The sequence below is a fragment of the Scyliorhinus torazame genome, chromosome 13, assembly GCF_047496885.1.
Source record: "Scyliorhinus torazame isolate Kashiwa2021f chromosome 13, sScyTor2.1, whole genome shotgun sequence".
Lineage (NCBI taxonomy): Eukaryota > Metazoa > Chordata > Chondrichthyes > Carcharhiniformes > Scyliorhinidae > Scyliorhinus > Scyliorhinus torazame.
This window is the reverse complement of record NC_092719.1, coordinates 21,542,460-21,559,297: the sequence shown is the minus strand read 5'-3', so window position 1 is coordinate 21,559,297 and position 16,838 is coordinate 21,542,460. Positions and strand designations below refer to the sequence as shown.

Below are 16,838 nucleotides of genomic sequence, written 5' to 3'. Positions count from 1 at the left end.
TGAGTACAGGAGTAAATAAGTTTTCCTGTAATTCCCCGTGATGAGACCATACCTGATGCATAATAATAATTGCTTATTGTCACAAGTAGGCTTCAGTGAAGTTACTGTGAAAAGCCCCTAGTCACCACATTCCGGCGCCTGTTCGGGGAGGCTGGTACGGGAATTGAACCCGCGCTGCTGCCTTGTTCTGCATTACGAGCCAGTTGTTTAGCCCACTGAGCTAAACCAGCATTGTATACAGTTTGGTCTCCTTATCTCAGAAAAGATATGCTTGCTATAGAGATAGTGCATAAAGGTTCACCAGACTGCATGTGGAGTGGCAGGATTGTCCTGTGAGGACAAACTGAGTTCACTGGGCCTATGTCCTCTGGAATTTCGAAGAATAAGAGGTGGTCTCATTGAAGTAGTCTCATTGAAGCATACATAGCTCAATAGTCTAGTTGCAGGAAGGGTGATTCTCCTGGTTGGGAGTGTTCTAGATGCAGGGGACACAATCTCAAAATGAGTGTTAGGCCATTTATGACTGGTGAGGAGGATTTTCACTCAAACGGTGTTGAATCTGTGGAATTCTCTACTCCAGAGGCCCACAGAAGCTCTGTCATTGAATATATTCAGGACAGAGATTGCTAGATATCTAGATATTAGATAAATCAAGAGATATGGGGATAGTGCAGGATAGTAGCATTGAGGTAGAAGCTCAGTCATGATCTAGTTGAATGGTGGCACAGGCTCAAGTGATTTCCTATTATACCAGCAGTAAGGAGAGTACCTGTAAAGAAGCAGACACTAACTCCAGGTTATTTTGTTTTTCAGAAGCGCCTTTACTGGGAGACGGTGTAGAAGGTAATGAGCTGAGTTCTGTTTTGTGTCCTTCTTAGATTCTCAGATATATAATGCTACTACATCTGACTACAATGATAAAACCTGTTTGAATCCATTTTTATAAAAACGAAACCCGACCTGATCCTCTGAGAACAGTGATGACATGTTTGATTTTGTAATTTAACCAGGCAAAAATGTAATTCTTTTCATTAAATAATTTGGAACTTGATTTCCATATATTAAAGGAGATTATAAACTATAGACCTATGTCATTTTCAAGCTATGTATATTGGGACATGTTAAAAAAAACATTAGCTTTATCAAGTACATTCCATTCAGAAAACATGAACAGTCTAATAGGTATCTACAGTTCAATTTTCTCCTCAAGTCACCTGCCCACATTAGAAAGAAAGATACTGCTTTAAAACCTCGATAATGTCATCTGGATGTACCTCCCCACACAGTACATTGATGAGAAAAATGACTTGGTTTTCATGCTTCCTTTAGATCTTCCAAAAATATCTTTGGAACACCCTTCTGGAGAGTTTTTTGGGGTGTAACCATGGGTGGGATTCTCCACTCCCGCGCCGAAGTGCCCACGCCGTCGTGAACGCCGTCGAGGTTCACAACGGCGCGAAACGGCCCCTATCCCGACCGATTCAGGGCCCGATAATGGGCTAGGAGCGGGGCCACGTCATTTACACGCGCCAGGCCTTGTCGCCACGTAAAGGTGGCGCCGCATAACTGGCGTCACCCGCGCATGCGCGGGTTTGCCCGCGCATGCGTGGTTGCCGTCCTCTCCGAGTCCGCCCCGCGAGAAGATGTCAGACGGATCTTGCGGAAGAAAGGAGGTCCTCCTTCAGAGAGGATGGCCCGACGATCGGTGGGCACCGATCGCGGGCCAGACCCCATTTGAGGCCCCCCCCGGGCTGGCCACACCCCCAGCGTTCCCGCGCTGTTCCCGCCAGCAGCGACCAGGTGTGGACGGCGCCGGGGCGAACCCGCCGTTTTGGCCTGGCCGCTCGGCCCATCCGGGCCTGAGAATAGCAGGGTGCCGGAGAATCGCCATTTTGGGTGTCTCGGGCGATTCTCCGGCCTGCGCTGCGTGGAACTCGACGGGGCCGTTCTCGCCGCTTGGGAGAATCACGGGAGGGCGTCGGACCGGCGTCGCGGGAAAATCCGACCCAGGCGATTCTCCCAACCGGCGTGGGAGTGGAGAATCCCACCCCATATTCTGTTGAAACACTTCTCCGAGTAATTTCTTTCACGTCTGTCACCCAGATATAAATTAGGATTCAACTGGAGATCCAAACCTGATAACCTTTTCTCACACGTTCAATTTGACAGCATGGTTATGAAACTGTGATTCTCCTTCTGTGCTGAGTAACAAGGTAAAGGAACATAAGCCTTCGAAGCAGGATTAGGCCATTTGGTCCTTTGACCCTGCTCAGGCATTCACTAAATCCTTGTTGGTCTGGCTGTGGTCTCAACTCCCCTTTCCTGTTTGGCCCCCATGGCCCTTGACTCATTGTCTATAAAAACTCTATCTAACTCTGTCTATCAAAACTCTATCTAACTCTACCTTCAATAAATTCAATGACCCAGACTCCACGGCTGCCTGGGCGAGAGAATTCTACAGACTAATGACCCTCTGAGAGAGCAAAATTCTACTCATCTCTGTCTTAAAAGGAAGACATCTTATTCTTAAACTGGGGTTCCAGTTCCAGCCTCCTTTTGTAAGGGCCACGAAGAATCCAGCACGAGTTTAAGGATACAAAGTAATAACATTTATTTACAATAACATATATATATAACAGCAGCAGCAACTTCCCTTGCTGCACACTCCTTCCTGCTGGTTCCTAAACTGGCCAGCTTTATTTATACTTGGAGTTTACTAATGGTTTCTCCGCCCCCCTCATTGGGGAAGCTCATACTCCCACAGGATTGTGGGATTGTCATTAGTCCCCAGCCAATGATAAGCAGGCAGGTTATAACATCACTCCCCCCCCCAAAATCCAAGGAATCCACCGAAGACCCTGGCGAAGGAGGGTGTCGGACTCGTTTTGCCGCAGACCGGACACCATTTGCACGCGGCGCTGAATCAGGCGGCGTGTAACGAGACGGAGACCGGTGCTTCCGTGATGAACGGCGTTACGGTTGTACATCCACGGCCCGTGGACCCGAGGATTCCCCCTCTGATGCGTCCTGTGTCTCCATCTCGGAGTCAGAGTCTGCTGCCTCCGTCATCTCAGCGTCTCTAACTCCATTCGGTTCTGTAACGACCTGCGCAGGCTTTGAGTGAGGCAGCAGTGGAAGATTGTGAGGACTACCTTCCCTTGTCTCTGGTCTCTGCGGCTGTAGAAATGAGCTCCGGGGGCGGGGAATCTTTTGAGGGGAGAGTCTTCTGGACCGAACATGGTCTAAATGTTTGCGCTGGAGACGACCCTGGGCTTGCACCTGGTAAGATATAGGGCCCGCTTGGCAAAAGAGTACGCCAGGAACCCACTGGGCACCACCAGCAAAATTCCGAACAAACACTGGGTCACCGGGCGCAAACTGCCGAATCGGCCGATGCCGAGAAAATCCCTGTCCCTGCCGTTCTTGTGTGCGGCGTACTTTTGCGCCAATGTCCGGGAAAACCATACTAAGGCGGGTGCAAAGTCTCCGGCCCATTAGGAGTTCTGCGGGAGCTAGCCCAGTCACCGCATGGGGGATGGTCCTATACGTAAACAAAAAGCGAGCCAGTCTCGTGTCCATTGATCCGGAAGACTGCTTCTTTAGTCCTCTTTTGAATGTCTGCACTGCGTGCTCTGCCAACCCATTTCAAGCCGGGTGGTAAGGGGCAGTGCGGATATGGCGTATGCCGTTCATCTTCATGAACCTCGCAAACTCCTCACTCCTGAATGGAGTGCCGTTATCCGTGACCAGCACCTCGGGGAGGCCATGCGTGCTAAAGGACAAACGCATCTTTTCAATTGTTGCGCAGGACGTTGTCCCCTGCATCTTATGCACCTCTAGCCATTTAGACTGGGCGTCGATTAATAGAAGGAACATGGATCCTTGAAAAGGGCCTGCGAAATCTGCATGCAAGCGTGCCCAAGGCCGCCCTGGCCATTCCCAGTGATGTAGGGGCGCGGCAGGCGGAAGCTTCTGATGCTCCTGGCAAATGGAGCAGTTTTGGGCCACCTTCTCAATGTCGGTGTCGAGGCCTGGCCACCAGACATAACTCCGGGCCAACATTTTCATTTTGATCACACCTAGATGCCCATTGTGCAAGTCTCTTAGTATCAGCTCCTGTCCTATTTCCGGGACAATCACACGCGTCCCCCACAAGAGGATGCCACCTTCCACGCTGAATTCTGACAGCTTGGAGGAAAATGCCCGCAACTCGCCTGGGAGCTGTCTATGCTGCCCACCATACAGGACTATGTGCCGAACCTTTGACAGGACTGGCTCCGTCTGGGTCCATTCATGGATCTGTGATGCCGTGACAGGCAAGGTGTCCATAAAATTTAGGGTTGCAACTACCTCACCGGTCGTGGGGCCGGTCGATAAAGGCAATCGGCTCAGTGCATCGGCATTTGCTATCTGCGTCCTGGTTTGTGCTCCAGAGAATACTCGTATGCAGCAAGCAACAAAGCCCAGCGCTGGGTCCGTGCGGAAGCAATGGGCGGTATTGGCTTATCCTCTCTGAAAAGTCCCAGCAGAGGCTTATGATCAGTCACGATAGTGAAATGGCGGCCATACATGTACTGGTGGAAGCGTTTCACCGCAAAAACCACTGCCAGGCCCTCCTTCTCGATCTGCGCATACTTTTTCTCCGCTGCAGTCAATGTGCGGAAGCTATCGGTCGCTCGGCCCCGTTCTCCATCTTGTGGGACAGGACGGCCCCAATACCATACGGGGATGCATCACATGTGACGAGCAAAGGCTTTCCAGGTTCATAGTGGGTTAGTAACCCAGACGACGACAATTGTTGCTTTACCCGCCGGAAAGCGGTTTCTTGCGGCTGACCCCAAACCCAGGTGTGTTTTTTCTTTAGCAGAAGGTGCAACGGGGCCGGCGTAGTTGCCAGATTGGGGAGGAACTTCCCGTAATAGTTTACAAGACCGAGAAAAGAACGAAGATGCGAAGTGTCAGTCGGGGCGGAAGCCTGTTGAATCGCACGCACCTTCTCTGCGACGGGGTGCAAACCTTCGCGGTCCACCCGATAACCCTAGTAGACTACTTCCTTTGCCTGAAATACGCACTTTGTGCGACGTAAACAGACTCCAGCCGCCGAAAAGTGTCTAAGGACAGCCTCCAGATTTTCCAAATGTTCCTGCTCCGACGTCCCTGTAATCAAAACGTCATCTAAGTAGACAGCAACACGTGGTAAACCTCTCAAAATGCCCTCAATAACACGTTGAAAAATAGCACACGCAGAGGATACTCCAAAGGGCAACCGTGTATATTCATACAGGCCCCGGTGTGTGTTAATTGTTACATATGGTCGGGAGGCAGGGTCCAGCTCCAACTGCAGGTAGGCGTGACTCATATCTAATTTTGTGAATGAGAGTCCGCCTGCAAGCTTCGCGTAGAGATCCTCTATGCGAGGCATTGGATATCGGTCGAGTCGGGAAGCCGTATTCACTGTAAGTTTATAGTCGCCACACAAGCGAACTGTGGCATCTGGTTTCATTACAGGTACAATTGGTATTGCCCAGTCAGCAAAACGGACGGGCCTGATAATACCCAAACTCTCCAAACGAGTGAGCTCCCCTTCTACCTTCTCGAGCAAGGCGTAAGGCACCGGGCGCGCCCGGAAATAGCGCTGCATGGCTCCTGGTTCGACTTGGCTACGGGCTACAGCCCCTTTTATTTTCCCCAAACCAGGCTGGAATACATCTGGGTATCGTCCTAGCACCTCAGTCAACCCTTCAGAAACCGTTTGGAGGATGTGCTGCCATTGCAACCGCAAATGGCGCAACCAGTCCCGACCCAACAGGCTGGGCCCATGGCCACGCATCACGATAAGTGGGAAACGCCCCTCCTGGCGTCCATAAACAACAGGGGTCATTGTAGTTCCTGCAATGTCCAGTGGTTCCCCCGTGTAGGTGGCCAACCTGGCCTGTGAGTCGGTTAATGTAAGGGTCTGTATACCCTGCTTGATGCGGTCGAATGTCCTCTGGGCGATCACGGCGACCGCTGCGCCAGTGTCCAACTCCATCTCAAGCGGGTGGCCATTGACCCGTACTATCACCTTAATGGGGGCCACACGGGGAGCTGCCACACAATGCAGCTGCAGGCAGTCGACCTACATCTCCACGTCCTCAGGAGTAGTCGCCGCAGGTTCATCCACATGGAAGGTACGGCCCCTGGGCTGGTCCCAGTTACGGCCACTGGGCTGGTCCCAGTTTCGGTCGGAACGACGGCGCCTCTGGCGCCCCCAGGACCGGCGTCCGCGACGGGGTCGGCGCCTACAAGTTTGACACGGACATGGCTCCTCATCCATTGGTTCTGGAGAAGGCTCCCTTCGGGGAGGAATGTCCGAAGGCCACTGGCGTTGGTCCGGACGTCGCCTCGCCCAAGGTACCGCAGGAGCGCGGGGGGACGTTTTCGGATGGAAGGGGTTGCGCCCCAAGGCATGCACTTCCATTCCCTGTAGCTCCTGCACTCCTCGTTCTGCGCTCTCTCGGGACAATACTATTTGAATTGCCTGTTGAAAAGTCAATGTTGGCTCAGCTAACAACTTTCTCTGGGTGGCCGCATTGTTAATACCGCAAACCAAACGGTCGCGTAACATTTCTGACAAGGTCTCACCATAGTCACAGTACTCCGCAATCCTGCGTAGCCTGGATAGAAAATCGGCAAGGGATTCTCCAGGGGTCCTCTCAGCGGTATTAAACCGGTAACGCTGGACTATCGTGGACGGGGTTGGGTTAAAATGTTGCCCCACTATATTCACAAGTTCATCAAACGTTTTGGTGTCCGGCACAGCTGGGTACGTAAGGCTCCTAATCACCCCAAACGTATGTGGGCCGCAGGCGGTGAGCAATATGACCACCTGGCGCTCGTTTTCGGTGATATTGTTTGCCCGGAAATAGTAACGCCTCCGTTGTGCGTACTGGTTCCAGCTTTCCAGCGCAGCATCAAAAACATCCAAACGTCCGTACAGAGGCATGGTATAATAGAAAACAACTTCCAACCTGTATCGAACAAAAATCCAGGGAGGTGGCTTCAGCAGTGTAGACAGCTATTCACTTTAACCCTCGTCGCCAGTTTTGTAAGGGCCACGAAGAATCCAGCACGAGTTTAAGGATACAAAGTAATAACATTTATTTACAATAACATATATATATAACAGCAGCAGCAACTTCCCTTGCTGCACACTCCTTCCTGCTGGTTCCTAAACTGGCCAGCTTTATTTATACTTGGAGTTTACTAATGGTTTCTCCACCCCCCTCATTGGGGAATATTCTCACAGGATTGTGGGATTGTCATTAGTCCCCAGCCAATGGTAAGCAGGCAGATTATAACATCCCCTCAGGATCTTGTATGTTTCTGTAAGATCATCTCTCAATCTTCTAAATTCCTATGGAGATAGGCCCAATCTGTTCTTCATAAGATAAACCCTTCATTGCAGGATATAGTTGAGTGAACCATCTCTGAAGTGTTTCAAATAATTGGAACGAAAGTGTACACAATATTGTATTAATGACATCAAATACTGTGTGTCTATGTCGTCCAGGCAGTGCAAAAGGGAAGATGTGCATAAACCATCGACTGGAGGTCATGTGAAAACATCGCAATATAGGAATGTCACCAAAGTCTAGGTTTGAAAACCAGTTGTGCACATCAGTTTTACTCCAATTTTGCAACAGGGTTCATTATTCCACCAATATTTCCCATGCTTTTAAGGGCCTTGGGCTCAGAGCAATTAGTGAGCCCTTGTGCTGAATTTTCTCAGTCCCAGGGCAGAAGGCAGGTGGCTGGAAAGAAACAGCAGGGAACCACATTGAGACAGTTTCCTGACACAGTCTCACTGTCAGGGAGGTTTCCCAGGGATGGACAGAGAAATTGATAGGCTGCAAGTTGAATGGAACCGGGCAGCTAATTTGCATATCTAGGGCTCCAATTAGGGGCAATTGAGGGGGCTTAACTTCATGTTTCCTTCTGCTGCATCCTGTGGAAGCCACCAGTCCCTCAGGAGAAGCCTCCTTGCTTCCAGCCGGGCGTTCATCAGAACCAGAGGATCCGTATCCGGAGAGGATCACGATCAGCAAAGGCCATAGCCGTGGGCAAAATCCTGCCGTGAGGGATTACTTCTCTGCTCCAAGTTGGCCTGCCTGTGTGACCCTCTGAATTCTACATTTAAATGTTTGCTTCCAAGGACACCTCCATTTTGAAGCAGCTTTGTATTCTCAGACCTACATCAGCAGAGCCCACCTCTCTGGTGGGGCTGCCAAGGCTCTGGAGCTGCTGGCCCTTTGATTGGATTGGTGGCACAGGGATCCCATCTGCTTTCCTTATTTGAACAGTGAGCACAGAGGTGGCCAATTAGGAGGTTGTCTCTGGGAAAACAGATCACCGAGTCGGGCTTCTAGCAAATGCGGGCTCAGGACCCACAATTGTTCCCAATGTGCAGGGGGGAAAGGCCACAGGAAAATACTTCCTCTTGAATTTAGTGATCCATTGACCATACTTCCTTTGGCATGAGACTGGAAATGTTTTTTTAAATAAATTTAGAGTACCCAATTATTATTTTTTCCAATTAAGAGGCAATTTAGCCTGGCCAATCCACCTACCCCGCACATTGTTTGGGTTGTGGGAGTGAGACCCACGCAGACACTGGGAGAATGTGCAAACTCCACACAGACAGTGGCCCGGGGCCGGGATGGAACCAAGAGAAAGTTTATCAATTTACTAGCCTCCTCTAGACTTTCCCCCTCATATTAATGCCAGATTGAAATATTCCGTTGAATTGCATCCAATTTTGTTTTGCCCCCACCTCTAATCGGGCCATCCACATAGAATGTAAAAATATAAATCCATCTTCAGCTGTTAACAGGCAAGCATTAATTCTCTGCTTGTTTGAAAAGGGGCGGAGTAAAAGTTTTCAGCTGGATGTCATTACCTCTCGGGACCTGCTTTTTTAACAATCGCGACTTTACACTCCGATCTCAGAATTTTCCTGTCTTTCTTCTTGTATCAGTTGTATTAGGAACAATTCTTTTTTGAACCTGACAAGATGTTTTAACTCCAGATCAATCCAACATTTGAAATAGACACACATGAATATCATTCACACACCAGCAGCAATAAATATAAACCTTAACAATAACATGATTATAACACCCACTTATTCATTTGCTCTTAAAGTTCAGTCAATGATTCCTGCTTTTAACAACCGTCAGTGAGTTCCTATAAATTAACACTTAAACCTTGTATCGAATAATTTAGACACTTAAGTTTCTGGACAATTTAATTAATCGGCTGCTGAAATAGTTAACTTTGTGCTCCTATTTATTTTCCTATATTTTTATGTAACTCCCACAGTGCATTTGGTGACAGTCTCTTAAATTCCTCCCAATCAGCAAGGAAGAATTAGAGTGGGATGGTGGAAATTGTGGATAATATGTAGGTGTGGATGCGGGAGCAGAATTTAAAAGCACATACTGTCCTTGCCGTTCTTGTAATCTAGCTCGACATGACCTAGCGCAGTGTCCTTCCTTTCCACAAAATAACATTTTCCTCTTGCAATTTTTGATTTTCGAGAAGCATTTGAATTGTACATGCCATTATTTACTGATTGGACTGCTACTTCTTTAGGTTGTATTTCTGTTTGAAAAACACTGATCTTAGAATCAAAATCTCTATCAATTTGAGTACATTGAGTTACTTTTTTTTAAAAATGTACTTTATTACAAACATGTATCAAAACAGGTTACAGTGAACAAACGCCCCGGGAAACTTACTTCCCAACAATCAACTATACAGATTTTTCCTCTTTTTCAAACCCCCACCCCCTCCCCCGCGACGAACAGTCCCTCAGACACGGTCACAAACATCCCCTTTCCTCAAACCCCCTGAAGAGCCCCTTAACTCATACTTTATCTTCTCTAATCTCAGGAAGTCGCACAGGACACGCAACCAAGCCGCTATCCCCGGTGGCGATGCCGACCGCCACTCCAGTGAAATTCGTCGCCGTGCAATCAGAGAGGCGAAGGCCAAGACATCGGCCTTCCTCCTCTCCATGAGCTCCGGCTTCTCTGAAACCCCAAATATCGCCACTATCCTGGCTAAGACCGCAAACACTCCCAAAATCTTCCCAATTTTTCACAACCCCAAAACATGTGCGCGTGATTCGCTGGCCCCCGTCCACACCTCTACATTCATCTGCTACCCCCTGAAGGAACCCACTCATTCTCGCCCGAGTCATATGCACCCTGTGCACCACCTTAAACTGTATCAGGCTCATCCTTGCACAAGGAGAGGTCCCGTTTACCCTAGACAGTGCCTCACTCCATACTCGCCAATTAATCCCCCTCCCAACTCCGTTTCCCATTTCTCCTTGATCTTCACCACCGCTCGCCTCCTTGCTCCCCCAACCACTTGTATATATCCCCAATTCTTCCCTCCCCTTCCACATCTGGAAGCAGCAGTCGCTCCAGCAGGGAGTATCCCGGCAACCTAGGGAACCCCCTCCTAACCTTTCGCGCAAAGTCAATAACCTGCAGATTCCTGAACTCACTCCCCCGGCACCTCTACCCTCTCCCTTAACTCCTCCAGACTGGTGAACCCTTCCATACATCGAGTTACTAATGCTGAGTACATTGTTGCCTCTCAATCCCAGTCAGGAAGCACTAGTTTCAATGCATTGGATACATCTATTTTTAAACCAGCAAGGAATGTAGACTTTAACGGTTCAAGAGTACTGTCAACCCACGACTTCAGTTCCCCTGGCAACTTCAGTCCTGAGTGTTCTGCCCACATTCATAAATCTTTCTTCATAATCTGTTACATCCTCTGACCTCTTTTTCAGACAAGCATTAATTTTTGTCCAATCGGTTTTCGGCAGCCTGTATTGCAACAGCCACTGTTTTATTACAAGCCAGCAATCCTCTTGCTGCCCCACCCTATGCTCTTTTTTTAAATTTAGAGTACCCAATTATTTTTTTTCCAATTAAGTGGTAATTTAGCGTGGCCAATCCAGCTAACCTGAACATTTTTGGGTTGTCGGGGTGAAACCCACGCAGACACGGGGAGAATGTGCAAACTCCACACGGACAGAGACCCAGGACTCTCAGCGCCACAGTCCCAGTGCTAACCACTGTACCCTTATGCTCTTTTGACCTCTCTTAAAAAGTTGGTCACCCTCTCGTTTAGGGGTTATTACGGTCAAAACTCGAACTCCATCTCATGGGTGGGGATTGTAAATCTGTCTCAGTGTCTCAAACCCTCCCATGTTCCTCCTTTCCTTGGATTGAATCATTCTTTGGACCACTGGCCAATTCTATCTGGGTCAGCAAGTTTATGGGCTATACGTTGAACATATTGGGCTTGAGTGATCCTCCTATCCCCAACAATTGCTTCTACTATCCCAGTTTTATACCGCTTTGACTTTATGGAGCTAGCCGAACCCTTCTTTTTTTTAGCTTTGGATCTTTTGTGTCTCTCAAGCATTTCCCTCCTGAGTTCTGCTTCAGAATCATCATCAGACTCCAAAGAAGAGTTTTTTTCTTTTTTATTTGTTTTGATCTAATTATTTTCATTTTTAAATGGGGTGAGACTTCCACCTGCCTGCTTGTGGCTGTAACTGGTTTTCCTCCTTTCGAGACAACAGCAGTGCTAACCACTGCACCATCGTGCTGCCCATAGAGGCGGGACTTCTGAAGTTGAGTCTGCTGTGCTCGGGATGGATTTTTGTTTAATGGGTGTCGGGGACCCATTGAAAAGGCGTTCACCCCAGGTCAAGAGTTCGACTGGTGTTCTATTTTTTAATTCCCAATTTTGACTAAAAAGGTCTGCTATGCTCATTTTAAACTTTGTGTTTTCCAATGTCATACTGGTAGTTTTTCCCCAAACCTTTCTTAAATCGTCAGTGGACCATTGTCCCTTTGAAGCATCGTGCTTTAAAAACCTTTGTTCAATTTCTGTACTGATCCTGATTAACTAAAGTTGCCAGTCTACAAAATTGTTTGCCAAACAAAATATTTCTTCTATGGAAATCTCTGGTGGATCTTGTCCATGCCTCGAGGTTGCTAGCAGATTCCCGGCTGCCATTTCAACTCTGAGACCATGCTTGTAGCCTCGGTTCACTCTGGACACATTTGGTTCGTAAAGAGAGCTAAGGAGTCAGCCGATCTCTACACACGGTAACAGATTTGCAGGTTAACGTCCCTCGCTTCTTTTCTTCCATGTCTAGTACTCTGGTAAGGCATTCGGTATCTCCTCCTTTTTGTCCTGGCTGGCTCACCAATATGAAAGATGCACTTATCTCTTCCTCAGGACAAGGTACTCAGTCCGGTTGAAGAGGTATACAAAGCACTCTTTATTTTCAATAATTCACTTGGTACATTTGCAGAAAATTAAATCGAAAAGTTTTTGAAAGTACATTGAAAAGTTTGTGAGAAACTAAAGAGTGAAAGCAAAAAGCTTCAAGATACAATTAACTCCAGATGTACAAAATAAATCATTTCAACAAAAGGCTTTTTAAAAGTAATTTTGAAAAATGCTTCAAGAATCGTGGAAGACTAATTTCTTCTAATCAGTCACACGGATCACATTCTTAAGGGAATCCTTAGCTATGGTTTAGCCCCTTATTTACTTTCATTGGTTCTAATTCTCAGCTGAGACCCCCTTGATTTGTGCAGGAAAGTGTCAAGTCACTTAACAGGTGATTGGTTAATTAGACAGTCAATTACTCCAAATTAATTATCCTTCTCATAGCTCCTCTCCAATGGTCAAACTTCCTACGTCACGTCTGGTCTCACATACGTGATTGTTGCAAATTTATTGAATGTGCCCTCATATCGCTTCTCTACTGTACAGCTTTTGCAAGTCATGGTCAGGATTCAAAAGTTTAGCCAATTTCATAACTTGATCATATTTCTCCAAATTCAATAATTTTTTTCCAGTATATTTCAGCTAATTCTTTTAAAGGACCCCCTCCATAATTGTTGAACCCAACAGGTCCCTTTTGTCTCAGTTCCTACCCTCATTTTACCATCCAAGTCCTGCCCCATTTATCAAATACTGACGACGAACAAGTAAATGCTGTAACGTTTTAGAATTTTTTGGAAACTTACATTTCGCATGTTTTGTTGATCCACTGCAATAAACACAAACTCATGTTGAGAAATGTAACCGTTCCCTTCCAGAGGCCATTCAACTTTTCAAGGCGTACATTATGAAAAACACAACAAATTGCTTTGACAAGGTGTCACAGAGGAAGCCCAAAACCTACAGCTCACTTGCCAGAACTGTGAAGGTCACCTGTCCAAAAGAGCAGTGCACACTGGATGACATTGTGGAGTCAGGTACTTCGGATATTGAGAGAGAAGTGAATGCTGCACATCTCCTGTCATTACCCCAGGAGAAAATGTGCTCCTCAAAGCGAGTCCTGCTAATAGGTGATGCAGGAGTGGGGAAAAGTTGGGCTGTGACCAGCATCCAGCAAGAGTGGGCAGCATCTCAACCAAGTCCACCGGCCAGCTGTGTCATTGTCTTCAGATTCTACGACTTCAATAGGGTTGAAGGAAAGACCACTCTACGGAAATTGTTTGAGAAGCAGTGTGCACCATTGTCACCAGTCCTAACAGAACTTCTCAGTAACCCTCGGGGTGTGTTGATCATTTTGGATGGATTGGATGAATTCAGTCATCAGTTGCAATGGGATTCATTGGATGGTGATTTTAACATAGACACCAAGGCTGAAGTAAATATTCTTGTTTCCAAAATAATTTCCAAGGATCTCCTTAAAGAAGCACAAGTATTGGTTACCTCCCGATGGAATACCAAACCGATAGAAGCTAACAAGAAATATTTTGATTGCATCCTTATTATCTCCGGGTTTACTAATGATCAGCTGAGAAGATATTGTGAATTGTTCTATCAGGGAAAGGAAAAAGCAGCAAAAATGTATCAACACATTATAGAAAATGACAGCATCAACTACCTGACTTCTAATCCCCTCAACAGTTATATCCTGTGCAATATTCTGGACAGATGTAGCTGCAGTCTAGATGCGATAACACAGTTACCAGTGACGAACAGCAAAATATTCTTGCTGTTCCTTTACAGCCTGGTTAACTGTGATGCGGCTGAAAAATTTAAGTCTGAGACTGAACAGAAATTGCTTAAAGATACCATCCTGAACTTGGGAGAACTGTGCTTCAACAGTTTGCTGTCAGGGAAACTTGAATTGAAAACGGATGATCTGGATGCCTATGGAATAAACCCAGAAGTTCTTTCAGCATATTTTTCAAACCTTATCTTGGAAAACACGTGTGAGGGTCAAAGTACTTTTGAGTTCCAGCACGGTGTGCTGAAGGAACAGTTTGCAGCTTTGTATTGTGCAACTTCACTGAAAGATGATACTGAAGAGTTGATCAAAAGTCTAGATCTTTGGTGTTTTGGGAAAATGCCACTGAATCAAAAAAGCCAATATTACCTGAGAGCATTTAAGCCTGAAGACACCGAGAAAATGGACAATTTCACAAGACTTCTCATGGGCTCGTTAAGAGCAGGGAAAGATAGCACATTATGGAATTGTAACGATCCTCTCACTCGTTCCACAACCAGAGCTCTCATAACTTGGTTCAAAAATCATCTTGAACAAGATATTAAGAAGTCGGAGATGCTGAGTTTAATGCGTTGTCTTTTTGAACTGCATGATTCAACTGTAACAGCAGCAGTGTCTCCACATATCAAAAGTGTAGATTTTTTCAACATTTCTCTGAGCCCACTCGACCTCACTGCTTTGCGTTATTGCCTCAGTAATTCCACTGTGGACACATTGGATTTAAGGCTCTGTACCTTGGGGGACGTTGGAATAAAACAGCTCAAAGAAGTATTGTTCAAGTGCAAAACTGTTTTGTGAGTAATATTCTTTGTAAGAATTTGAAGTGATAGTACAATAGGGGCTGAATTCTCTGCTTCCCGACGGCGGCAGCTGGAATTGCGATCAGATGGAGAATAGTCGATAACGCAAAAATCACGATTTGCACCCGGAACCATTCTCCAGTCCCCCGCTTGCAAGAGTTAGTGAAGTTCGCACCCCCGCCAACGGACCCAGGGAGAACTGCCATTTGTATGGATTAAAATCTCATTAGCATGTTGAAAAAAAGTATGCTTCACCCCTCTGCATGTGATGTTCCACCCCTCTCAGGCGGGAGTTACTGAGTGTGAATTGGTGGAAGTATTTACAAGCGGGTGCCAAGGCTGTTGAGGGTCGCGGGGGGGGGGGGGGGGGGGGGCGCTGCCTGGGCCAGGAGGAATAGCGGGGAATGACTTGGTGCCAGGTCTGTGCTCTCGGGATGTCTCCCTTGGGGTCGGGGTCGCCTGGATCAGACCGCCATTGCTGTAGCATGCATTTGTGCTATTTACAGGCCCCTTGGCAGAAGGAGGCCATTCAGCCCATTTAATCTGCACCGACCCTCCGAAAGAGCACCCTACCTAGGCCCACGCCCCCACCCCATCCCCGTAATCCAACCTAACTTTTTGGACACTAAGGGGCAATTTAGTATGTCCAATCCACTTAACCTGTACATCTTTCGACTGTGGGAGGAAACCGGAGCACCCGGAGGAAACTCTGGGAGAAAGTGCATGCTCAACACAGTCACCCAATGCTGGAATTGAACCCGGGTCACTGGCGCTGTGAGACAGCAGTGTTAACTACTGTGCCACCGTGCCGTCCAATAGTCAGGTTGGAGATTCTTATTAGGCATGTTTCAAAACTCTTAATTGTCACTATCATCTTGTGTTACAGAGTAAGTTCCAACAAACTGACTGAAAAGTCAGCAGAGATTTTGAGTGAAATCCTTCAAGGCCCGAAGTGCAACATTGAGACATTGTCGTGAGTTTTCTCATCGCAAACTTCATTTATTAAAATTGTTCAGTTTTCAATATAAAATCCAAACCCTATCATTTGTGTCTCTGGTTTATTGTTTTTGTTTAGATGTGGCACAAACAGTTTTGGTTCCAAAGGAGCTCAATTTGTTTGGAAAGCTCTGGCAAAAAATCAAAGCCTCAAATCCCTTCGTTTGTACGATAATCAGATTACAGATGAAGGTACAGAAAACATGGTTCAGCACCTGAGGTGCAACAGAACGCTTGAGAAGCTCTAGTAAGTATGCAGTATGTGTCCTTGCACATTTGTGCACTGCATATGTGTGTGTTATTGAGTTAAGAATTATTTTTTTTCATCCAAGAGATGTGGTTTCGCTGGCGAGGCCAGCATTTATTGCTTCATCCCTAATTGCCCTTCAGAAGCTGGTGGTGAGTTGCCTTTTTGAAACACTGCATTCCATTTGTGTATGTATACCCATAGTGCAGTTAGAGAGGGAGTTTCAGGATTTTAACCCAGCGACAGTGAAGGAACGGCAATATATTTCCAAGTCAGGGTGATGAGTGACTTGGAGGGCAACTTCCAGGAGGTGGTTTTCCCAGATATCTGCTGTTCCTGTCCTTCTAGATGGTAACGGTTGTGGGATTGGCAGGTGCTGTCTAAGGAGCCTTGGTGAGTTCATGCAGTGCATAGTGTAGATAGCATACACTGCTGCCACTGTGCATTGGTGGTGGAGGGTTTGAATGTTTGTGGGAGGGATACCAATCAAGCAGATTGCTTTATACGGCGCTGAGGACCCGGGTTCAAATGCCAGCCCTGGGTCACTCTCTGTGTGGAGTTTGTACATTCTCCCCGTGTCTGCATGGGTTTCACCCCCACAACCCAAAGATGTGCAGATTAGGTGGATTGGCCACACTAAATTGCCCCTTAATTGGGGGGGGGGGGGGAATTGGGTACTCCAAATTTA

At 47.1% G+C, this 16,838-nt stretch overlaps 1 protein-coding gene across 5 annotated transcripts in view; it reads left to right on the top strand.

The window, feature by feature from the left end:
• LOC140387886 (protein NLRC3-like) overlaps positions 1–16,838 on the top strand; it is a 98,775-nt gene that overhangs the window by 32,574 nt on the left and 49,363 nt on the right. For all 5 annotated transcript variants that reach the window (XM_072471172.1, XM_072471170.1, XM_072471173.1 and 2 more), the window contains 4 exons: positions 814–843; positions 13,185–14,901; positions 15,794–15,880; positions 15,983–16,150. In XM_072471172.1, coding sequence (XP_072327273.1) covers positions 814–843; positions 13,185–14,901; positions 15,794–15,880; positions 15,983–16,150 — 2,002 coding nt within the window. The remainder of the gene's footprint in view (positions 1–813; positions 844–13,184; positions 14,902–15,793; positions 15,881–15,982; positions 16,151–16,838) is intronic.